Source organism: Staurois parvus, unplaced genomic scaffold (assembly GCF_062004578.1).
Source record: "Staurois parvus isolate SC_StPar_1 unplaced genomic scaffold, SC_StPar_1.0 ptg000449l, whole genome shotgun sequence".
NCBI classification, from domain to species: domain Eukaryota; kingdom Metazoa; phylum Chordata; class Amphibia; order Anura; family Ranidae; genus Staurois; species Staurois parvus.
In genome coordinates, this window is record NW_028318245.1 from 5931043 (window position 1) to 5958120 (window position 27078).

The 27078-nt window shown below is 47.4% G+C and overlaps 2 protein-coding genes across 2 annotated transcripts in view; both read left to right on the forward strand.

Annotated features, from left to right (window-relative positions):
* Positions 1 to 27078, forward strand: part of LOC149453462 (uncharacterized) — a 72187-nt gene that overhangs the window by 13000 nt on the left and 32109 nt on the right. The gene's annotated exons all lie outside the window — the stretch shown is intronic.
* Positions 13054 to 24573, forward strand: LOC149453464 (uncharacterized). Its single transcript, XM_089688603.1, has 7 exons — positions 13054 to 13180; positions 14427 to 14570; positions 14657 to 14768; positions 16557 to 16757; positions 16864 to 17165; positions 17270 to 17399; positions 18375 to 24573. Exons 1-7 carry the CDS (start codon positions 13079 to 13081, stop codon positions 19265 to 19267), a joined length of 1884 nt encoding a protein of 627 aa, XP_089544729.1. The 5' UTR covers positions 13054 to 13078; the 3' UTR covers positions 19268 to 24573.

Consider the following 27078-nt stretch of genomic DNA (forward strand, 5'->3'; position numbering starts at 1 on the left):
ATGAATAGAAGGATGGGATGGGTGAATGTATAGATGAATGGATGGATGGGTGGGTGTATAGATGAATGGATGGGATGGGTGGGTGTATAGATGGATGGTTGGATGGGATGGGTGGGTGTATAGATGATTGGATGGGATGGGTGGGTGTATAGGTGAATGGATGGATGGGATGGGTGGGTGTATAGATGAATGGATGGACGGATGGAATGGGTGGGTGGGTGTATAGATAAATGGATGGATGGGTGAGTGAGTGTATAGATGAATGGATGGATGGGATGGGTGTATAGATGAATAGATGGGATGGGTGGGTGTATAGATGAATGGATGGTTGGATGGGATGGGTGGGTGTATAGATGATTGGATGGGTGGGTGTATAGGTGAATGGATGGATGGGATGGGTGGGTGTATAGATGAATGGATGGACGGATGGGTGGGTGGGTGTATAGATAAATGGATGGATGGGTGAGTGAGTGTATAGATGGATGGGATGGGTGGGTGTATAGATGAATGGATGGTTGGATGGGATGGGTGGGTGGGTGTATAGATGGATGGATGGGATGGGTGGGTGTATGGATGGATAGGATGGGTGTATAGATGAATGGATGGTTGGATGGGGGTATAGATGAATGGATGGATGGGATATGTGGGTGTATAGATGAGGGGATGGGTGAGTGTATAGATGAATGGATGGGATGGGTGAGTGTATAGATGAATGGATGGGATGGGTGAGTGTATAGATGAATGGATAGATGGGATAGGTGAGTGTATAGATGAATGGATGGGATGGGTGAGTGTATAGATGAATGGATGGGTGTGTAGATGAATGGATGGGTGGGTGTATAGATGAATGGATGGGTGGGTGTATAGATGGATGGATGGGATGGGTGGGTGTATAGATGAATGGATGGGATGGGTGGGTGTATAGATGAATGGATGGGTGCATAGATGAATGGATGGGATGGGTGGGTGTATGGATGGATGGCATGGGTGGGTGTATAGATGAATGGATGGATGGGTGAGTGTATAGATGAACGGATGGATGGGATGGGTGGGTGTATAGATGAATGGATGGGATGGGTGGGTGTATAGATGAATGGATGGGATGGGTGGGTGTATAGATGAATGGATGGTTGGATGGGATGGGTGGGTGTATAGATGAATGGATGGGATGGGTGAGTGTATAGATGGATATATGGGATGGGTGGGTGTATAGATGAATGGATGGGATGGGTGGGTGTATAGATGAATGGTCGGTTGGATGGGATGGGTGGGTGTATAGATGGATGGATGGGTGGGTGTATAGATGAATGGATAGATGGGATGGGTGGGTGTATAGATGAATGGATGGACGAATGGGATGGGTGGGTGTATAGATGAATGGATGGATGGGATGGGTGGGTGTATAGATGATTGGATGGGATGGTTGGGTGTATAGATGAATGGATGGATGGATGGATGGGATGGGTGGGTGTATAGATGAATGGATGGATGGGTGGGTGTATAGATGAATGGATGGATGGGATGGGTGGGTGTATGATAAAATTAAAGGATAGAATGGAACAGAATAGATTGGATGGATGGATGGATGGATGGATGATTTGATGAATAGAAGGATGGGATGGGTGAGTGTATAGATGAATGGATGGATGGGTGGGTGTATAGATGAATGGATGGGATGGGTGGGTGTATAGATGGATGGTTGGATGGGATGGGTGGGTGTATAGATGATTGGATGGGATGGGTGGGTGTATAGATGAATGGATGGACGGATGGAATGGGTGGGTGGGTGTATAGATAAATGGATGGATGGGTGAGTGAGTGTATAGATGAATGGATGGATGGGATGGGTGTATAGATGAATGGATGGGATGGGTGGGTGTATAGATGAATGGATGGTTGGATGGGTGGGTGTATAGATGATTGGATGGGTGGGTGTATAGGTGAATGGATGGATGGGATGGGTGGGTGTATAGATGAATGGATGGACGGATGGAATGGGTGGGTGGGTGTATAGATAAATGGATGGATGGGTGAGTGAGTGTATAGATGAATGGATGGATGGGATGGGTGGGTGTATAGATGAATGGATGGTTGGGTGGGTGGGTGTATAGATGGATGGATGGGATGGGTGGGTGTATGGATGGATAGGATGGGTGTATAGATGAATGGATGGTTGGATGGGGGTATAGATGAATGGATGGATGGGATGGGTGGGTGTATAGATGAAGCGATGCATGGGATATGTGGGTGTATAGATGAGGGGATGGGTGAGTGTATAGATGAATGGATGGGATGGGTGAGTGTATAGATGAATGGATGGGATGGGTGAGTGTATAGATGAATGGATAGATGGGATAGGTGAGTGTATAGATGATTGGATGGGTGGGTGTATAGGTGAATGGATGGATGGGATGGGTGGGTGTATAGATGAATGGATGGACGGATGGAATGGGTGGGTGGGTGTATAGATAAATGGATGGATGGGTGAGTGAGTGTATAGATGAATGGATGGATGGGATGGGTGGGTGTATAGATGAATGGATGGTTGGGTGTATAGATGGATGGATGGGATGGGTGGGTATATGGATGGATAGGATGGGTGTATAGATGAATGGATGGTTGGATGGGGGTATAGATGAATGGATGGATGGGATGGGTGGGTGTATAGATGAAGCGATGCATGGGATATGTGGGTGTATAGATGAGGGGATGGGTGAGTGTATAGATGAATGGATGGGATGGGTGAGTGTATAGATGAATGGATGGGTGTGTAGATGAATGGATGGGTGGGTGTATAGATGGATGGATGGGATGGGTGGGTGTATAGATGAATGGATGGGATGGGTGGGTGTATAGATGAATGGATGGGTGTATAGATGAATGGATGGGATGGGTGGGTGTATGGATGGATGGCATGGGTGGGTGTATAGATGAATGGATGGATGGGTGAGTGTATAGATGAACGGATGGATGGGATGGGTGGGTTTATAGATGAATGGATGGGATGGGTGGGTGTATAGATGAATGGATGGGATGGGTGGGTGTATAGATGAATGGATGGTTGGATGGGATGGGTGGGTGTATAGATGAACGGATGGGATGGGTGAGTGTATAGATGGATGGATGGGATGGGTGGGTGTATAGATGAATGGTCGGTTTGGATGGGATGGGTGGGTGTATAGATGGATGGATGGGTGGGTGTATAGATGAATGGATAGATGGGATGGGTGGGTGTATAGATGATTGGATGGGATGGTTGGGTGTATAGATGAATGGATGGATGGATGGGATGGGTGAGTGTATAGATGAATGGATGGGATGGGTGGGTGGGTGTATAGATGAATGGATGGATGGGTGGGTGTATAGATGAATGGATGGAGGAATAGAATGGGTGGAGTGTATAGATGAATGGATGGGTGGGTGTATAGATAAATGGATGGATGGGTGAGTGTATAGATAAATGGATGGATGGGTGAGTGTATAGACGAATGGATGGATGGATGGGATGGGTGGGTGTATAGATGAATGGATGGTTGGATGGGATGGGTGGGTGTATAGATGGATGGATGGGATGGGTGTATAGATGAATGGATTGGTTGGATGGAATGGATGGGGGTATAGATGAATGGATGGAATGGGTGGGTATATAGATGAATAGATGGGATGGGTGGGTGTATAGATGAATGGATGTTTGGATGGGATAGGGGGGTGTATAGATGAATGGATGGATGGAATGGGTGGATGTATAGATGAATGGATGGGATGGGTGAGTGTATAGATGAATGGATGATTGGGTGTATAGATGAATGGATGGATGGGTGGGTGTATAGATGAATGGATGGACGGATAGACTGGGTGGGTGTATAGATGAATGGATGGGTGGGTGTATAGATAAATGGATGGATGGGTGAGTGTATAGACGAATGGATGGATGGATGGATGGATGGATGGGATGGGTGGGTGTATAGATGAATGGATGGTTGGATGGGATGGGTGGGTGTATAGATGGATGGGATGGAGTGGGTGTATGGATGGATGGATGGGATGGGTGTATAGATGAATGGATGGTTGGATGGGGGTATAGATGAATGGATGGATGGGATGGGTGGGTGTATAGATGAAGCGATGCATGGGATATGTGGGTGTATAGATGAGGGGATGGGTGAGTGTTAGATGAATGGATGGGATGGGTGAGTGTATAGATGAATGGATGGGTGTGTAGATGAATGGATGGGTGGGTGTATAGATGAATGGATGGGTGGGTGTATAGATGGATGGATGGGATGGGTGGGTGTATAGATGAATGGATGGGATGGGTGGGTGTATAGATGAATGGATGGGTGTATAGATGAATGGATGGGATGGGTGGGTGTATGGATGGATGGCATGGGTGGGTGTATAGATGAATGGATGGATGGGTGAGTGTATAGATGAACGGATGGATGGGATGGGTGGGTGTATAGATGAATGGATGGGATGGGTGGGTGTATAGATGAATGGATGGGATGGGTGGGTGTATAGATGAATGGATGGTTGGATGGGATGGGTGGGTGTATAGATGAACGGATGGGATGGGTGAGTGTATAGATGGATGGATGGGATGGGTGGGTGTATAGATGAATGGTCGGTTGGATGGGATGGGTGGGTGTATAGATGGATGGATGGGTGGGTGTATAGATGAATGGATAGATGGGATGGGTGGGTGTATAGATGAATGGATGGACGAATGGGATGGGTGGGTGTATAGATGAATGGATGGATGGGATGGGTGGGTGTATAGATGATTGGATGGGATGGTTGGGTGTATAGATGAATGGATGGATGGATGGATGGGATGGGGTGAGTGTATAGATGAATGGATGGGATGGGTGGGTGGGTGTATAGATGAATGGATGGATGGGTGGGTGTATAGATGAATGGATGGAGGAATAGAATGGGTGGGTGTATAGATGAATGGATGGGTGGGTGTATAGATAAATGGATGGATGGGTGAGTGTATAGATAAATGGATGGATGGGTGAGTGTATAGACGAATGGATGGATGGATGGGATGGGTGGGTGTATAGATGAATGGATGGTTGGATGGGATGGGTGGGTGTATAGATGGATGGATGGGATGGGTGGGTGTATGGATGGATGGGATGGGTGTATAGATGAATGGATTGGTTGGATGGAATGGATGGGGGTATAGATGAATGGATGGGATGGGTGGGTATATAGATGAATAGATGGGATGGGTGGGTGTATAGATGAATGGATGATTGGATGGGATGGGTGGGTGTATAGATGAATGGATTGGATGGGATGGGTGGGTGTATAGATGATTGGATGGGATGGGTGGGTGTATAGATGAATGGATGGATGGGATGGGTGGGTGTATAGATGAATGGATGTTTGGATGGGATAGGTGGGTGTATAGATGAATGGATGGATGGGTGGGTGTATAGATGAATGGATGGACGGATAGAATGGGTGGGTGTATAGATGAATGGATGGGATTGGTGGGTGTATAGATGAATGGTCGGTTGGATGGGATGGGTGGGTGTATAGATGAATGGATAGATGGGATGGGTGGGTGTATAGATGAATGGATGTTTGGATGGGATAGGTGGGTGTATAGATGAATGGATGGATGGGATGGGTGGGTGTATAGATGATTGGATGGAATGGGTGGGTGTATAGATGAATGGATGGGATGGGTGAGTGTATAGATGAATGGATGGGATGGGTGGGTGTATAGATGAATGGATGGATGGGTGGGTGTATAGATGAATGGATGGACGGATAGACTGGGTGGGTGTATAGATGAATGGATGGGTGGGTGTATAGATAAATGGATGGATGGGTGAGTGTATAGACGAATGGATGGATGGATGGATGGGATGGGTGGGTGTATAGATGAATGGATGGTTGGATGGGATGGGTGGGTGTATAGATGGATGGGATGGGTGGGTGTATGGATGGATGGGATGGGGGTATAGATGAATGGATGGGATGGGTGGGTGTATAGATGAATGGATGGTTGGATGGGATGGGTGGGTGTATAGATGAATGGATGGATGGGCGGGTGTATAGATGAATGGATGGGATGGGTGGGTGTATAGATGAATGGATGGGATGGGTGGGTGTATAGATGAATGGATGGATGGGTGGGTGTATAGATGAATGGATGGGGGTATAGATGAATGGATGGATGGTTGGATGGGATGGGTGGGTGTATAGATGAATGGATGGGATGGGTGAGTATATAGATGAATGGATGGATGGGATGGGTGAGTGTATAGATGAATGGATGGGATGGGTGGGTGTATAGATGAATGGATGGAGGAATAGAATGGGTGGGTGTATAGATGAATGGATGGATGGGTGAGTGTATAGATAAATGGATGGATGGATGGGTGAGTGTATAGACGAATGGATGGATGGATGGGATGGGTGGGTGTATAGATGAATGGATGGTTGGATGGGATGGGTGAGTGTATAGATAAATGGATGGATGGGTGAGTGTATAGACGAATGGATGGATGGGATGGGTGGGTGTATAGATGAATGGATGGTTGGATGGGATGGGTGAGTGTATAGACGAATGGATGGATGGATGGGATGGGTGTATAGATGAATGGATTGGTTGGATGGAATGGATGGGGGTATAGATGAATGGATGGGATGGGTGGGTGTATAGGTGAATGGATGGTTGGATGGGATGGGTGGGTGTATAGATGAATGGATGGATGGGATGGGTGGGTGTATAGATGATTGGATGGGATGGGTGGGTGTATAGATGAATGGATGGATGGGATGGGTGAGTGTATAGATGAATGGATGGGATGGGTGGGTGTATAGATGAATGGATGGATGGGATGGGTGGGTGTATAGATGAATGGATGGTTGGATGGGATAGGTGGGTGTATAGATGAATGGATGGATGGGATGGGTGGGTGTATAGATGATTGGATGGAATGGGTGGGTGTATAGATGAATGGATGGATGAGTGTATAGATGAATGGATGGGATGGGTGGGTGTATAGATGAATGGATGGATGGGTGGGTGTATAGATGAATGGATGGATGGGTGGGTGTATAGATGAATGGATGGACGGATAGAATGGGTGGGTGTATAGATGAATGGATGGGTGGGTGTATAGATAAATGGATGGATGGGTGAGTGTATAGACGAATGGATGGATGGATGGATGGGTGGGTGTATAGATGAATGGATGGTTGGATGGAATGGATGGGGGTATAGATGAATGGATGGATGGGTGGGTGTATAGATGAATAGATGGGATGGGTGGGTGTATAGATGAATGGATGGTTGGATGGGATGGGTGGGTGTATAGATGGATGGATGGGTGGATGTATAGATGAATGGATGTTTGGATGGGATGGGTGGGTGTATAGATGGATGGATGGGATGGGTGAGTGTATAGATGAATGGATGGATGGGTGGGTGTATAAATGGATGGATTGATGGGTTGGTGTATAGATGAATGGATGGGATGGGTGGGTGTATAGATGAATGGATGGATGGGTGGGTGTATAGATGAATGGATGGATGGGTGGGTGTATAGATGAATGGATGAGGGTATAGATGAATGGATGGATGGTTGGATGGGATGGGTGGGTGTATAGATGAATGGATGGGATGGGTGAGTATATAGGTGAATGGATGGTTGGATGGGATGGGTGGGTGTATAGATGAATGGATGGATGGGATGGGTGGGTGTATAGATGATTGGATGGGATGGGTGGGTGTATAGATGAATGGATGGATGGGATGGGTGAGTGTATAGATGAATGGATGGGATGGGTGGGTGTATAGATGAATGGATGGATGGGATGGGTGGGTGTATAGATGAATGGATGGTTGGATGGGATAGGTGGGTGTATAGATGAATGGATGGATGGGCTGGGTGGGTGTATAGATGATTGGATGGAATGGGTGGGTGTATAGATGAATGGATGGATGAGTGTATAGATGAATGGATGGGATGGGTGGGTGTATAGATGAATGGATGGATGGGTGGGTGTATAGATGAATGTATGGATGGGTGGGTGTATAGATGAATGGATGGACGGATAGAATGGGTGGGTGTATAGATGAATGGATGGGTGGGTGTATAGATAAATGGATGGATGGGTGAGTGTATAGACGAATGGATGGATGGATGGGATGGGTGGGTGTATAGATGAATGGATGGTTGGATGGAATGGATGGGGGTATAGATGAATGGATGGGATGGGTGGGTGTATAGATGAATAAATGGGATGGGTGGGTGTATAGATGAATGGATGGTTGGATGGGATGGGTGGGTGTATAGATGGATGGATGGGTGGATGTATAGATGAATGGATGGATGGCTGGGTGTATAGATGGATGGGATGGGTGGGTGTATACTGTAGATGAATGGATGGATGGGATGGGTGAGTGTATAGATGAATGGATGGGATGGGTGAGTGTATAGATGAATGGATAGGATGGGTGGGTGTATAGATGAAGGGATGGGATGGGTGTGTGTATAGATGAATGGTCGGATGGATGGGATGGGTGGGTGTATAGATGAATGGATGGGATGGGTGAGTGTATAGATGGATGGATGGGATGGGTGGGTGTATAGATGAATGGTCGGTTGGATGGGATGGGTGGGTGTATACATGAATGGATGGATGTATAGATGATGGGATGGGTGGGTGTATAGATGAATGGATGGATGGGATGGGTGTATAGATGAATGGATGGACGGATAGAATGGGTGGGTGTATAGATGGATGGATGGGTGGGTGTATAGATAAATGGATGGATGGATGGGATGGGTGAGTGTATAGATGAATGGATGGATGGATGGGATGGGTGGGTGTATAGATGAATGGATGGTTGGATGGGATGGGTGGGTGTATAGATGGATGGATGGTTGGATGGGATGGGTGGGTGTATAGATGGATGGATGGGATGGGTGGGTGTATGGATGGATGGGATGGGTGTATAGATGAATGGATTGGTTGGATGGAATGGATGGGGGTATAGATGAATGGATGGGATGGGTGGGTGTATAGATGAATGGATGGGATGGGTGGGTGTATAGATGAATGGATGGAAGAATAGAATGGGTGGGTGTATAGATGAATGGATGGATGGGTGAGTGTATAGATAAATGGATGGATGGGTGAGTGTATAGACGAATGGATGGTTGGATGGGATGGGTGAGTGTATAGACGAATGGATGGATGGATGGGATGGGTGGGTGTATAGATGAATGGATTGGTTGGATGGAATGGATGGGGGTATAGATGAATGGATGGGATGGGTGAGTGTATAGATGAATGGATGGTTGGATGGGATGGGTGGGTGTATAGATGAATGGATGGATGGGTGGGTGTATAGATGAATGGATGGATGGGATGGGTGAGTGTATAGATGAATGGATGGGATGGGTGGGTGTATAGATGAATGGATGGATGGATGGGATGGGTGGGTGTATAGATGAATGGATGGGATGGGTGAGTGTATAGATGGATGGATGGGATGGGTGGGTGTATAGATGAATGGTCGGTTGGATGGGATGGGTGGGTGTATACATGAATGGATGGATGTATAGATGATGGGATGGGTGGGTGTATAGATGAATGGATGGATGGGATGGGTGTATAGATGAATGGATGGACGGATAGAATGGGTGGGTGTATAGATGGATGGATGGGTGGGTGTATAGATAAATGGATGGATGGATGGGATGGGTGAGTGTATAGATGAATGGATGGATGGATGGGATGGGTGGGTGTATAGATGAATGGATGGTTGGATGGGATGGGTGGGTGTATAGATGGATGGATGGTTGGATGGGATGGGTGGGTGTATAGATGGATGGATGGGATGGGTGGGTGTATGGATGGATGGGATGGGTGTATAGATGAATGGATTGGTTGGATGGAATGGATGGGGGTATAGATGAATGGATGGGGATGGGTGGGTGTATCGATGAATGGATGGAAGAATAGAATGGGTGGGTGTATAGATGAATGGATGGATGGGTGAGTGTATAGATAAATGGATGGATGGGTGAGTGTATAGACGAATGGATGGATGGATGGGATGGGTGGGTGTATAGATGAATGGATGGTTGGATGGGATGGGTGAGTGTATAGACGAATGGATGGATGGATGGATGGGATGGGTGGGTGTATAGATGAATGGATTGGTTGGATGGAATGGATGGGGGTATAGATGAATGGATGGGATGGGTGAGTGTATAGATGAATGGATGGATGGGATGGGTGGGTGTATAGATGATTGGATGGGATGGGTGGGTGTATAGATGAATGGATGGATGGGTGGGTGTATAGATGAATGGATGGATGGGATGGGTGAGTGTATAGATGAATGGATGGGATGGGTGGGTGTATAGATGAATGGATGGATGGGATGGGTGTATAGATGAATGGATGGTTGGATGGGATAGGTGGGTGTATAGATGAATGGATGGTTGGATGGGATAGGTGGGTGTATAGATGAATGGATGGCTGGGAAGGGTGGGTGTATAGATGATTGGATGGAATGGGTGGGTGTATAGATGAATGGATGGATGAGTGTATAGATGAATGGATGGATGGGTGGGTGTATAGATGAATGGATGGATGGGTGGGTTTATAGATGAATGGATGGACGGATAGAATGGGTGGGTGTATAGATGAATGGATGGGAGGGTGTATAGATAAATGGATGGATGGGTGAGTGTATAGACGAATGGATGGATGGATGGATGGATGGGATGGGTGGGTGTATAGATGAATGGATGGTTGGATGGAATGGATGGGGGTATAGATGAATGGATGGGATGGGTGGGTGTATAGATGAATAGATGGGATGGGTGGGTGTATAGATGGATGGGATGGGTGGGTGTATAGATGCATGGATGGATGGATGGGATGGGTTGGTGTATAGATGAATGGATGGGTGGGTGTATAGATCAATGGATGGGATGGGTGGGTGTATAAATGAATGGATGGGATGGGTGGGTGTATACTGTAGATGAATGGAAGGATGGGATGGGTGAGTGTATAGATGAATGGATGGCATGGGTGAGTGTATAGATGAATGGATAGGATGGGTGGGTGTATAGATGAAGGGATGGGATGGGTGGGTGTATAGATGGATGGATAGATGGGATGGGTGGGTGTATAGATGAATGGATGGTTGGATGGGATGGGTGAGTGTATAGATGGATGGATGGGATGGGTGGGTGTATACATGAATGGATGGTTGTATAGATGATTGGATGGGATGGGTGGGTGTATAGATGAATGGATGGATGGGATGGGTGAGTGTATAGATGAATGGATGGGATGGGTGGGTGTATAGATGAATGGATGGATGGGATGGGTGTATAGATGAATGGATGGATGGATAGAATGGGTGGGTGTATAGATGGATGGATGGATGGATGGATGGGATGGGTGAGTGTATAGACAAATGGATGGATGGATGGGATGGGTGGGTGTATAGATGAATGGATGGTTGGATGGGATGGGTGGGTGTATAGATGGATGGATGGGATGGGTGGGTGTATGGATGGATGGGATGGGTGTATAGATGAATGGATTGGTTGGATGGAATGGATGGGGGTATAGATGAATGGATGGTTTGATTTGATGGGTGGGTGTATAGATGAATGGCTGGGATGGGTGGGTGTATAGATGAATGGATGGTTGGATGGGATGGGTGGGTGTATAGATGAATGGATGGTTGGATGGGATGGGTGGGTGTATAGATGAATGGATGGGATGGGTGGGTGTATAGATGAATGGATGGGATGGGTGGGTGTATAGATGAATGGATGGTTGGATGAGATGGGTGGGTGTATAGATGAATGGATGGGATGGGTGGGTGTATAGATGGATGGATGGGATGGGTGGGTGTATAGATGAATGGATGGGATGGGTGGGTGTATAGATGGATGGATGGGATGGGTGGGTGTATAGATGAATGGATGGGATGGGTGGGTGTATAGATGGATGGATGGGATGGGTGGGTGTATAGATGAATGGATGGGATGGGTGGGTGTATAGATGAATGGATGGGATGGGTGGGTGTATAGATGGATGGATGGGATGGGTGGGTGTATAGATGAATGGATGGGTGGGTGTATAGATGGATGGATGGGATGGGTGGGTGTATAGATGAATGGATGGGATGGGTGGGTGTATAGATGGATGGATGGGTGGGTGTATAGATGGATGGATGGGATGGGTGGGTGTATAGATGAATGGATGGGATGGGTGGGTGTATAGATGGATGGATGGGATGGGTGGGTGTATAGATGAATGGATGGGATGGGTGGGTGTATAGATGAATGGATGGGTGCATAGATGAATGGATGGGATGGGTGGGTGTATAGATGAATGGATGGTTGGATAAGTTGATGAATAGAAGGATGGATATACTGTTTTGGACAGAAGGATGGATGGATGGATCGATCAGGGGGTGGGTGGATCATTGGATAGAAGGATGGATGAATGAATGAATGGATGGATGAATTGGAAAGAAAAGTAGAAGGATGGATGGTTGGTTGGGAGGCCATTAGATAGTTGGATTGGATGGATGGATAGATTGGAAAGGTAGATGGATGGATGGATGGATGGATGGATGGGAGGCCATCAGATTGTTGGATTGGAAGGATGGATTATTTGATGAATAGAAGGATGGATGAATGGATTGTTTGATGGGATGGATGGACAGAAGGGTGGATGGATGGTTGGGAGGCCATACAGATAGAAGGATGGATGGACGGACGGATGGAAGGATCAATGGATGGATGGACAGATGGATGGAGGGAAGGATGGATGGATGGACAGATGGATGGATGGTGCAAAATATTTAGTATTCCTCTCCCCCTCTATTATGTACAAACGTTGGGGGAGGTACTGGAAGGCACTTAGCTCCTCCCTCTTCCTGTCAGCCATGAATGGCCCTCTGGTGGTGGCCATTTTCTTGTAGCCCAAGCATGGAGACATCCAGCAGAGGCAGTCCTTCCCCATAACACTGATTAGTGGGGAGGGGGGGTGGGCGCTATTGTTGCAGGAAATGAACGGAAGAGAGTTGGGAGCGATGGAGGCAAACTGCAGCGCCCTGACGGAGAGGATATTACGGCTCACCCTGGAGATCATCTACCTGCTGACCGGGGAGGTGAGGAGGATTCTGGGAAAAAATCCTTTTTTTTTTTCTAGCCGATTCATGCCTGAGAAAATGAAAAGTCGATTTCTGCGCTCAGGGGGGGGGGGGGGGGCGTGCAGAACGGAGACACTGATGATAGGTTAGAATGAAACAACGACTCCGCCCACACCAACAGCTCACGTATCAATTAAAAAAAAAAATCATAGGCATTGCCGAGTAATCAGCAATGGAAAAATCATTCTGGCGAAACGCGTAGGAAAGAGCGCTGAGGTGTCAATGCAGAGACAGATGTCCTGGGGTCTGGCTTACTGCACGGCATTACCACAGCTGGATCGGCCCATTGCAATGAGGTTACAGCTGGATGTACAGTATTACAGTTGCATTTTTTATTTTCCACCGCTGATTACTCAGCATTGCAGTTCTATTTTTCCACCTCTGATTACTCAGGATTGCATTTTTAATTTTCCACCTCTGATTGCTCAGCATTGTATTTCTAATTTTCCACCGCTGATTACTCAGCATTGCATTTTTAATTTTCCACCACTAATTACTCAGCATTGCATTTTAATTTTTCCACCGCTGATTACTCAGTATTGCCTTTCTATTTTTCCACCGCTGATTACTCAGGATTGCATTTTTAATTTTCCACCATTGATTACTCGGCATTGCAGTTTTAATTTTCCACCGCTGATTACTCAGCATTGCATTTTAATTTTTACACCATTCATTACTCAGCATTGTATTTTTCATTTTCCACCGCTGATTACTCGGCATTGCATTTCTATTTTTACACCGCTGATTACTCAGCATTGCATTTTTAATTTTCCACCGCTGATTACTCGGCATTGCATTTTTCATTTTCCATCACTGATTACTCTGCATTGCATTTTTAATTTTCCACCGCTGATTACTCAGCATTGCATTTTTAATTTTCCACCGCTGATTACTCAGCATTGCATTTTTCATTTTCCACCCCTGATTACTCAGCATTGCATTTTTCATTTTCCACCTCAGATTACACAGCATTGCATTTTTTATTTTCCACCGCTGATTACTCAGCATTACATTTCTGTTTTTCCACCGCTGATTACTAAGCATTGCAGTTTTAATTTTCCACCGCTGATTACTTAGCATTGCATTTCTAATTTTCCACCACTGATTGCTCGGCAGTGCTTATGGTATTAGATAGCTAGTTGCACGGGGCGGTACAGATTTCCTGTTTCCATTGTATGTAATCATTTTTATTGTCTCTTTACAGGATAACATAGTTGCAAAAAAGACGTCGGTAGATGGACAGAATCCCATTACGGTTCCTCTACATTTCCTACTGATCGAAGAGAGAAACGATGAGAAGAAGATTCTAGAAGTCACCCGGAAGATCATTGATTTGCTGACAGGAGAGGTGAGCGGTGCCGAGAATTCTGGGACATTCTCCAGTAACAGACAAGGGATGTGTCTGGATGGTGACTGTATCATTGTGTGTGTCAGGTTCCCCGTCCTTCGTATCCCCCCATGGAAGGTCACAAGGTAGAAGAGGAGGGATGTGTGGGGGACGATCGGTTGTGCAAGTTTGAGGAGATCCATCCAGAGGTCAGACCAGGTGAGATATAAACACTGGAGATATACGCGCTGACATTAGGTCGCGGTTTATTATTTTGGCTCAGTGCCTCCCAGTCTTGTTCTAGTCTTGGACCCGTGTTAGGTGACCTCTTACAGTCCGTGATGGTCTACTTGTAAATTGCCAGTTGATATACCAGAAGTGGGTGGCACCCAGCATTGTGTCCATTGTTTGCTTCAGGGGCCCCTCCCAGAACAGATCACTAATCTTTCCTGAAAAGTCAATCTGACGCAACGCGTAGGGAGGAGCACTGAGCTTCAGGTGTCTATGCAGAGTCCATGTTCTCTGTCTCCCATTGGACCCGTGTTAGGTGACCTCTTACAGTACGTGTTGGTCTACTTGTAAATTGCCCGTTGATATACCAGAAGTGGGCGGCATCCAGTATTGTGTCCATTGTCTGTTTTGGGGGCCCCTCCCAGAACAGATCACTAACCTTTCCTGAAAAGTAATTCTGACGTAATGCGTAGGGAGGAGCACTGAGCTTTAGATATCTACGCAGAGCTGATGTTCTCTGTCTCCCATTGGACCCGTGTTAGGTGACCTCTTACAGTCTGTCTTGGTCTACCTTTAAATTGCCCGTTGAGAAACCAGAAGTGGGCGGCACCCAGCATTGTGTCCATTGTCTGCTTTGGGGGCCCCTCCCAGGGCAGATCACTAACCTTTCCAGAGTAATCAGCATCGGGGAAGTCATTCTGACACAACTCGTAGGGAGGAGCACTGAGCCAGTTTTTATGGGTAGTGTTCCGCTTCAATAAATAGTGATGATAATTCTTCCAGCGAACTAAGGAATGAACAGATCACTAACCTTTCCCGAGAAGTCATTCTGACGCAACGCGTAGGTTGGAGCACTGAGCTTCAGGTGTCTATGCAGAGCTGATGTTCTGTATCCCATTGGACCCGTGTTAGGTGACCTCTTACAGTCCATGTTGTTCTACTTGGAAATTGGCCGTTGATATACCAGAAGTGGGCGGCACCCAGCATTGTGACCATTGTTTGCTTTGGGGGCCCCTACCAGAATAGATTACTAATCTTTCCGCAGTAATAAGCATCAAGTAATTCTGACGCAACACGTAGGGAGGAGCGTTGAGCTTCAGGTATCTACGCAGAGTCGATGTTCTCTCTCCCATTGGACCCTTGTTAGGTGACCTCTTACAGTCTGTGTTGGTCTACTTGCAAATTGCCCGTTGATATACCAGAAGTTGGCGGCACCCAGCATTGTAACCATTGTCTGCTTCGGGGGCCCCTCCCAGAACAGATCACTAACCTTTCCAGAGTAATCAGCATCAGGGGAAGTCATTCTTACGCAACGCATAGGGAGGAGCACTGAGCCTCAGGTGTCTATGCAGAGCCGATGTTCTCTGTCTCCCATTGGACCCATTTCAGGTGAGCCCTTTTAGTCTACTTTTAAATTGCCCGTTGATATACTAGAAGTGGGCGGCACCCAGCATTGTGACTATTGTTTGCTTTGGGGGCCCCTCCTAGATTGTCCCGCGCAGAATCCAGTTTTTATGGGTAGAGTTCCCCTTTAATAAATAGTGATAATTCTCCCAACGAACTAAGGAATGAACAGATCACTAACCTTTCCCGAGAAGTCATTCTGACGCAACTCGTAGGGCGGAGCACTGAGCCTTAGGCGTCTATGCAGAGCCAATGTCCATTGTTTGCTTTGGGGGCCCCTCCTAGATTGTCCACCGCAGAACCAGCACCACCTAGAACCCTTCTATATCGAATAAACACAATGGATTCAGTCAGTGTGTGTGTTTCCTACAGATGGATCCAGTAATGGCAACCCACCAGAGAGATGTCCCCGTCCTTTGTATTCCCGGGATTCCACACAGGAAGGTCACACCATCCCTCACCATCATCAGGTAGGTGGATCCAGTAATGGGAACCCACCAGAGAGATGTCCTTGTCCTCTGTATTCCTGGGACTCCACACAGGAAGATCACACCACCCCTCACCATCATCAAGGTAGATGGATCCAGTAATGGGAACCCACCAGAGAGATGTCCCCGTCCTCTGTATTCCCGGGATTCCACACAGGAAGCTCCCACCATCCCTCACCATCATCAGGTAGATGGATCCAGTAACAGGAACCCAGCGGAGCGATGTCTCCATCCTCTGTATTCCTGGGATTCCACACAGGAAGGTTACACCATCCCTCACCATCAGCAGGTAGATGGATCCAGTAATGGGAACCCACTAGAGAGATGTCCCCGTCCTCTGTATTCCTGGGATTCCACACAGGAAGGTCACACCATCTCTCACCATCATCAGGTAGATGGATCCAGTAACGGGAACCCACCGGAGAGATGTCCCCGTCCTCTGTATTCTCAGGATTCCACACAGGAAGATCCCACCATCCCTCACTATCATCAGGTAGGTGGGACTATGTTTATCTCAAGCTTCACTTAACTGTGTTTATGTTCTTCGATGTTATTTTATGTAGATTATTGGTTCTCTGAATCATTTTGTGATTTTAGGGGAAAGAGGTGAAAACCGAGGTTAAAGACGAAGAAGACATATGTGTGAGGAGAAATCTGCCGTCTATGAAGGAACCTGAAATGATGGTGACAACTACCAAAGAGGAATCTTCTCTCTATATCAGCACAGGTAAGTATTGTATGCACAGAATGCAGCACTTCATGGAGAGCAGATCTTCTCATCATACAGTAAGGTGAGGTTCAATCATAAATGGTAGACCGGTAAAGTAGTGATGATAATTTCATGTGTGATCTATTGTAGGAGGACCAGGAAAGGACTTCTTGATTGCTAGTTTTGGGGGTTTTTTTTAAATAGAAAAATGATTGTTTTATCAACATAGAGAATGTCTCCACTATTATCTATAAGATCATGGATGTACCTATCCTACCACCTAATGTGCCCAACAAATGAGGAGGAGATACTGTACACCATATAAAAGGTCCATCTCCATTCCTCAATATAACGTCACGTTCCCAACAAATGAGATACTGGACACCATATGAAAGGTCCATCTCCATTCCTCAGTATAATGTCATGTTCCCAACATATGAGGAGGAGATACTGGACACCATATGGAAGGTCCATCTCCATTCCTCAGTATAATGTCATGTTCCCAACATATGAGGAGGAGATACTGGACACCATATGGAAGGTCCATCTCCATTCCTCAATATAAAGTCATGTTCCCAACAAATGAGGAGATACTGGACACCATATGAAAGGTCCATCTCCATTCCTCAATATAACGTCATGTTCCCAACAAATGAGGAGATATTGGACACCATATGAAAGGTCCATCTCCATTCCTCAATATTACGTCATGTTCCCAACAAATGAGGAGGAGATACTGTACACCATATGAAAGGTCCATCTCCATTCCTCAATATAACGTCATGTTCCCAACAAATGAGGAGGAGATACTGGACACCATATGGAAGGTCCATCTCCATTCCTCACTAAATATTTGTACCTACTTCTACATCAGAGGTCATAGTAACAGTAGAGTAACAGGTGACCACTAGATCGACATACACAACTCGTTTCTGCAAAATATAAACAATGAACAAGCTGTTAATATGAATAAAAAACAAGTATTTTCAACAGGCGGACACGATGGCTGGAATATTTCAGAAGGACATCTTATTTTACCTTCAGATTATAACGAAGATGGTGGCCTGGCATGTTATTCTGCAGAAGGCCTTGGCACCCAATATATACATCACAGACTTGATGATCTGGAGAGCTCAGCAGATTCTTTTATTTATGAGGAATCCAACGATAAACCTGATGTCCAGGAAAGCTGCCACAGTGGAGGTGAATCTCCAGATCCTTCCATTACCGAGGAATATTCCTATAATATTTTGGATACAGGAAACCATGCTGCCGAGTTTCCCTTCCCGTGTTCAGAGTGCGGGAAAGGTTTTAAAAGGAAGAAAGTTCTCCGCATACATCTGATGGGCCATGCTGGCAAGAAGATCTATTCTTGCCCGGAGTGCGAAAATTTGTACCTAACGAACTGTGGCCTGGTAGCACACAAGAGACTTCACGCCGGCGAGAAGAACTTCAAGTGTTCTGAGTGCGAAGAGTGTTTCGGCCTCAAATCAGAACTCACTGCTCACCAGAAGGTCCACTCCGAGCCCTTCTCCTGTTCAGAGTGCAACAAAACCTTTAGAAAAAGACAGCAGCTCACGCGACACCAGAGAACGCACACGGGGGAAAAGCCCTATTCATGTTCTGAGTGCGGAAAGTCTTTCACCCTCCGAATGCACCTCAAAAGGCACCATTTGGTCCACACTGGAGTGAAGCCCTTTCCTTGTCCTGAGTGTTGGAAGTCCTTCTCCACCAAAGCCAACCGTGACAATCATGTAAGAGTCCACACTGGCGAAAGGCCTTATTCCTGCGCAAATTGCTGTAAACGCTTTGCGCGGAGAGAGACGCTAGTTGTCCACCAAAGAAACCACTGTAAAAGTTCTAGAGGCCTTTCAAAAGCTGAATAGTTCTGTCCACAGAACGAAGGTTCAACTTTGGTGGGAAATCTGATGAGGTGAGGTTCAGTGGCGTTACTGAAGCCAAAGCAGGCCACGTGGCTGCTGTGGGTCCGGAGATTGGAAAGGGCGTCCTTGCGCATGTAAAGATAACTCGGATCAGTATGGTATCATGAGGGGTTGGGAAGGTTGAGTATCATGTTGACTCTGACCCTCCCGGGAAGTCTCCAGTCTAGAAGAACGGATGGAGGAGCTTTGAGGTCATCTCTATTGTAGAGGCTGCTGGGTGTCCTAGCAGTTCAGCCCATTCCTGTTGTGAAGGGAACGTCACCATTGGCTGTGGGGAAGCAGCTAACATGAAAGAAGATTGCCTTCCAATGGGTAAAGTAGTAGGGATGAGCTTGCCTTTGTATGGACCATGTTCGGGTCCAAACCTGGAAGCCAGTTGTCATTCTTGCTGCAATAAGGCGGGGGGGGGGGGGGATTCCCCATTACAAAGGGTCGACGATGCTCATGATGTCATTGACCTAATATGACTACATGGGTCTGAAACTTGGTTGGAAGCCAGTTGCCATTCTTGTTCCAGTGAGCGATTCCCCACTACAAAGGGATGACGATGCTCATGACATCATTAACCTATTATGACCACATAGGTTCAAACCTGGAAGCCAGTTGTCACAATTTCTCAGGTGAGTAGGGGGTGAGGGATTCCCCATTACATAGGTTTGATAATGCTCATGACATCATTGACCTGTTATGACCACATGCGTCCAAACCTGGAAGCCAGTTGTCATTCTTGCTCCAATAAGTGGGGGAAGGGATTCCCCATGACAAAGGGGTGACGATGCTCATGACATTAACCTAAGACGACTAAATGGGTCTGGGCTTGGGAACCAGTTGTCATTCTTGCTCCAGTGAGTGAAGGGTGAGGGATTCCCTATTAGAAAGGGTCAACGATGCTCATGACATCAATAACCTATTATGACCACATGGGTTCGAACCTGGAAGCCAGTTGTCATTCTTGCTCCAATAAGTAGGGGAGGGATTCTCCATGACAAAGTGATGACGATACTCATGGCATCATTAAACTATTATGACCACATAGGTTCAAACCTGGAAGCCAGTTGTCACAATTGCTCCAGTGAGCAGGGGGCGAGGGATTCCCCATGACAAAGGTTTGACGACGCTTATGACATCATTGACCTATTATGACCACATGGATTCGAGCCTGGAAGCCCAATAAGCGTGGGTTGAGGGACATTGACCTACTATGACCACATGGGCTCTAGCCTGAAAGCTAGTTGTCACAATTGCTCCAGTGAGCAGAGGGTGAGGGATTCCCCATGACAAAGGCTCGACGATGCTTATGACATCATTGACCTACTATGACCACATGGGTTCTAGCCTGGAAGCCCAATAAGTGGGGGTTGAGGGACATAATTAACCTACTATGACCACATTGGTCTGAACAAATGCGACCTTGTCTCTTCTCAGAAGGTTATTTAAAGCATGAACATGAATGAAGCCTACAAGGGATAGCTGGAAGTGCACACCGAGAGCCGCCCAATTGTGGCAGGAAGGCTTCACCTCCTGAACCACGGCCTCTAACGCGTTTCGCCCATCATTGGCTCCATCGTATGACGCGATGTGCACTTCCATCTCTCCTTTGAATGCTCCTGAGTATCGGGGAAGATGAGGCCGGTGGAAGCTGCACCCAACAAGGATTGACTCACCAAGTGACGGAACTGGTGGAGCCTGGCCTTACACATATGATTGGGGTTCCAGAAACCAATGAAGGGAGCACCAGACCACATGGTACAAGAGTTTCAATCACTTGACTGCGCTATAGTTGAATGATGGCTACGGCGTGGTCGTCCAGTTCTGGAAAGGGTGTCATATGACGTCCTCCAAGAACATGTCCCCCAGCGGAGCACACTCGGCGCTGTCTGTGGTTGTTGTGTCCTTTGGACACAGCTGATCACATGACACGGTAAAGGGCCAATCACAGCAGCCATTTACCACATGATCAGCTGTGTCTAATCACAGCTGATCATCATGGAAATACACTAGCTGGTCATCGGCAGTACTTTCCTCACATTGTCACAGCGTGAGGACAGTACTGCCGATAATCGGCAACTGTGAAAGGATTCGTCTACACTGATGATCAGGGCACTGATTATCGATGTAGCCACAAAAGTGCCCAACAGTGCTTCCCATCAGTTCCCAACGGTGCTTCCCATCAGTTCCCAACAGTGCTTCCCATCAGTTCCCAACAGTGCTACCCATCAGTTCCCAACAGTGCTTCCCATCAGTGCCCAACAGTGCTGCCAATCTGTGACCATCAGTGCTCCCAATCTGTGTCAGTCAGTGCTGCCCATCAGTGCCCAAGCGTGCTGCCTATCAGTGTCCATCATTGCCACCGATTTGTGCCAGTCAGTTCTGCCAATCAGTGCCCTTCAGTGCTGCCTATCAGTGTCCATTATGGCCACCTATCAGTGCCCATCAGTGCAGCCTGTTAATGCCGCTTCATCCATGCCCATCAGTGCTGCCCAAGAGTGCTTCCCATCAGTGCTACCAATCTGTGCCCTTCAGTGCTGCCTATTAGTGTCCATCAGTGCTGCCAATCTGTGCCCATCATTGCTGCCAATTTGTGCCAGTCAGTGGCCATCAGTGATGCCTATCAGTGCTGCCCATCGGTGCACAACAGTGCTACCAATCTCTGCCCATCAGTGCTACCAATCTGTGCCAGTCAGAGCCCTTTAGTGCTGCCTATTAGTGTCCATCAATGCCCATCATTGCCACTTGTCAGTGCTGCCAATCTGTGTCAGTCAGTTCTGCCAGTCAGTGCTGCCTATCAGTGCCCATCATTGCCACCCATCAGTGCTGCCCAACAGTGCTTCCCATCAGTGCTACCAATCTGTGCCCTTCAGTGCTGCCTATTAGTGTCCATCCGTGCTGCCAATCTGTGCCCATCATTGCTGCCAATTTGTGTCAGTCAGTGGCCATCAGTGCTGCCCATCGGTACACAACAGTGCTACCAATCTCTGCCCATCAGTGCTACCAATCTGTGCCAGTCAGAGCCCTTTAGTGCTGCCTATTAGTGTCCATCAATGCCCATCATTGCCACTTGTCAGTGCTGCCAATCTGTGTCAGTCAGTTCTGCCAGTCAGTGCTGCCTATCAGTGCCCATCATTGCCACCTATCAGTGCAGCATGTTAATGCTGCTTCATCCATGCCCATAATTGCTGCCTATCAGTGCCCATCAGTACCGCCTCATCAGTGCACATCAGTGAAGGAAAAAATATAATAGAAACAAAGAAAAACTTTTTTTTTTTTAGTCTTTATTTTCGTTTATAGTGCAAAAAAATAAAAACCCCTTAGTGCTCATTACATACCACCAAAAGAAAGCTGTATTTGTGTGAAAAAAAATACGGGTACAGTGTCGCATGACTGCGCAATTGCGACGGCGCTGAAAGCTGCAAATTGGCCTGGGCAGGAAGGGGAGGAAAGTACCCGGTCCCACATATAAAATACCCGACGTGTATTGGGGGCCAAACCACTCCCCCTTCATCAGGACTACAAAGGAGTATAAACATAAATATGAATATAAATATGAACGAATGAATGATAAAAAATGTATATCTGCGGTACTGCTGCAAATACACATTACGGAATTTATTTCATTCTGTGATTTTTCAGTAACTGCACGGACATTCCTGTTTATAGCGTTCATATTTATATTTATACTTTTTGCAGCTCAGATGAAAAGGGAGGGATTTTGGTGTCCGAAACGCGTTGGGGCATTGTATGTGAGTCATTCAAGTGATATAGACTCATCACTTGGTCTGGGGCTCCTTTCTCTTGTTTGCTCCTCCTCCCGAGCCTGGAGTACATTTATTGCTTTCAGAGCATCTGCTGCAGCCTGGCCAGCTGTCATGGCAGGGCTGTGGAACAGACAGGCAGGCCTAGTGGCAGGGTAACGCACTGACTGACAACAACCACCACCCACAGACCGAAGTCCCTCAGGGCGCGGAGTCTAAGTCCCAGGCTGCCCTTCACCAGGGCCCCTGATGGTGGGGATGGACTTGACGCAGCCAGGAACCAGGTCGCGGCCCCCGACACCTTAGCTGCGGTAATGGCCGCCACCAATGGCGTGTAGCTGGTAGGAATGACAATAGCGTAGTCAGGCAGGCTGGGTCGACAACAACAGGACAAAACGGTACAGAACAGTGGACAAGAATCACAGGTCACGGGCCGGGTTCAGCAACGGAAGGTCAGATCAAAGGAAAACACAGAGAATGGTCTAGTCACAAGCCGAGTCAGATTCCAGGAGAGTCACGAGAGTATGAACAGAGCAGTAGCAACACCAAGACACACCTTATCACCATATCACCTTTTCTAGCACAACCCCCCAAATCCTCCCTCCAATCACAAATCCTCTACCCCTAAAATTTCCCCTCCAATCACTACCCCCCCACAAATCCCCCTCCTCCAAATTTCCCCTCCTAGCACAAATACCCTCCAATCATCCCTACCAGCACAAATCCCCCCTCCTCCCAAAAAAAAACTACTTTCCTAGCACAAATTCCCCCCCCCCCCCCACTATATCTTTTCTAGTCTCCCCCCAAATCCTCCCTCCTATCACAAATCTACCCATAAAATTTCCCCTCCAATCACTAATCCCCCCCACTGCAAATCCCCCCTCCCCACACAAATCCCCTCCCCCACCATATCACCTTTTCTAGCACAACCCCCCAAATCTGCCCTCCTAGCACAAATCCTCTTCCCCCCCCACCCAAAACAAATCACCACTCCTAATACACCTTCCCAAATTTCCCCTCCTAGATCAAGTCTTACCCCCTACCACCCCCCCAGCACAATTTCCCTGCCCCACTATCTCATTGTGAGCTCCCCTTCCCCCCCGAACTCACATGATTTCACAGTGCCCAGGGCAGCCGCCCCTCCTGCGCACCCCTTGTCCCGGCCCTCCTTGTGATGGAGGAGGGAATTCTATGCTCCTGGCCCTCTCAAGTCTCCTGTACAGAAAGTCTGGTGGGTGATGAAACAAGCAGAGATATAGGGAGTGATACATATTAAAGCAAGAAGACCCGCCCACCACACATGGGAGGAGCTCTCTGGAATCAGGGAGTGGATTCTGTAAATCTCGTACTTTCTCCCCTTGTCTGAGTCAGACAGGAATTGTGGGAAAATTGCTCCAAAAAGGACGGGAGCAATGGTGGGGCTTCAGGAGGTCCTTCCTTCTTACATTGCGTGAATCTACGCGCTGCGCCATTGTAATAAAAGCTCTCATTGGTGAACCATGGTGTTGGATTCTTCTTTGGTTTCATGTGTACCGACACCTCTGATCACAACTGCTTGTTCCTCTTCGGCAACCCTACGAGGGTGACCTAGAACTTGGCCTTCAAACTGTCAGGGGGACAGCTCATTGGTTCATGAGGGGTCCCATGTTGAAGAATGATATCCTGTGAAGACACCGATCTTTAGGGCATTCAACCATAGAAATGAAAGGTCCGCCTTAATCCCATCCCCCGTCTGAAATATAATTGGTGTAAAAAAAAAAGCGATTGAAAAATAATGTTTGTAGAGAACGTTACCTAGGCCCATCTTCTGAGACTTCAGGGAGGCGTGGATGATGTCACCATGTCCTACCACTGCTTCCTGGGAGGTCTGGGTGGCCTAGTGCCCACAGGGATAGGTCCCACGGGATTTCAAGTGCTGGGATGTACGGCATTGACACCCTGCCTTCCAGGGGATTGGAAATCAAGCTGAGGTAAGAATACCCAGGAGGAGTAAATAGTGTCCCATTGTTGGTGTCGGGGAGGGATAGTGCCCCATCATTGGTATCAGTGAGAGGAATAGTGCCCCATCATTGGTGTCAGTGGGAGGAATAGTGTCCCATCATTGGTGTCAGTGGGAGGAATAGTGTCCAATCATTGGTGTCAGTGGGAGGGATAGTGCCCCATCACTGGTGTCAGTGGGAGGGATAGTGCCCCATCACTGGTGTCAGTGGGAGGAATAATGCCCCATCACTGGTGTCAGGGGGAGGAATAGTGCCCCATGACTGGTGTCAGAGGGAGGGATAGCGCCCCATCACTTGTGTCAGTAGGAGTAATAGTGCCCCATTGATGGTGTCAGAGAGAGAGGAATAGTGCCCCATTGATGGTGTCAGAGAGAGGAATAGTGCCCCTTCATTAGTGTCAGTGGAAGGAATAGTGCCCCATTCCTGGTGTCAGTGGGAGGAATAGTGCCCCATCATTGATGTTAGTTGGAGGAATAGTGCCCCATCATTGGTGTCAGTGGGAGGAATAATGTCCCATCATTGGTATCAGTGAGAGGAATAGTGTCCCATCATTGGTGTCAGAGGGAGGAATAGTTCACCATCATTGGTGTCAGTGAGAGGAATAGTGCCCCATCATTGGTGTCAGAGGGAGGAATAGTTCACCATCATTGGTATCAGTGAGAGGAATAGTGTCCCATCATTGGTGTTAGTGCGGGGAATAGTGTCCCATCATTGGTGTCAGTGGGAGGAATAGTGTCCCATCATTGGTGTCAGAGGGAGGAATAGTTCACCATCATTGGTGTCAGTGAGAGGAATAGTGTCCCATCATGGTGTCAGAGGGAGGAATAGTTCACCATCATTGGTATCAGTGAGAGGAATAGTGTCCCATCATTGGTGTTAGTGCGGGGAATAGTGTCCCATCATTGGTGTCAGTGGGAGGAATAGTGTCCCATCATTGGTGTCAGAGGGAGGAATAGTTCACCATCATTGGTGTCAGTGAGAGGAATAGTGTCCCATCATGGTGTCAGAGGGAGGAATAGTTCACCATCATTGGTATCAGTGAGAGGAATAGTGTCCCATCATTGGTGTTAGTGCGGGGAATAGTGCCCCATCATTGGTGTCAGTGGGAGGAATAGTGTCCCATCATTGGTGTCAGTGGGAGGAATAGTGTCCCATCATGGGTATCAGTGGGAGGAATAGTGCCTCATCACTGGTGTCGGGGAGGAATAGTGTCCCATCATTTGTGTTAGTGCGGAGAATAGTGCCCCATCATTGGTGTCCGTGGGAGAAATAGTGTCCCATCATTGGTGTTAGTGGGAGGAATAGTGCCCCATCATTGGTGTCAATGGGAGGAATAGTGTCCCATCATTGGTGTCAGTGGGAGGAATAGTGTCCCATAATTGGTGTCAGTGAGAGGAATTGTTTTCCATCACTGGTGTTGGAGGGATAGTGCCCCATCACTAGTGTCAGTGGGAGGAATAGTGCCCCATCACTGGTGTCAGGGGGAAGACTAGTGTCCCATCATTGGTGTCAGTGAGAGGAATTGTTTTCCATCACTGGTGTCAGGGAGGGATAGCGCCCCATCACTTGTGTCAGTGGGAGGAATAGTGCCCCATAATTGGTGTCAGTGGGAGTATTAATGCCTCATCAATAGCAAGCAGCTTCTCTAGAAGACCCAGCTAATGAGGGTGAGCACCTTCCCGATTGCTACTAGTGTACTGCAGTTGCAGTGGGGCAGCCCCCTGTGTCTTTGGGCCTTTGACCCCTCCAGCTGTTCACCTGTGTTACCACAGACATGGCTTACATAGGAATAGTTTTCCATCATTTGTATCAGTGGGAGGAATAGTGCCCCACCATTGATATTAGTGGACGGAATAGTGCCCCATCATTGGTGTCAGAGGGAGGAATAGTTCACCATCATTGGTGTCAGTGAGAGGAATAGTGCCCCATCATTGGTATCAGTGAGAGGAATAGTGTCCCATCATTGGTGTTAGTGCGGGGAATAGTGCCCCATCATTGGTGT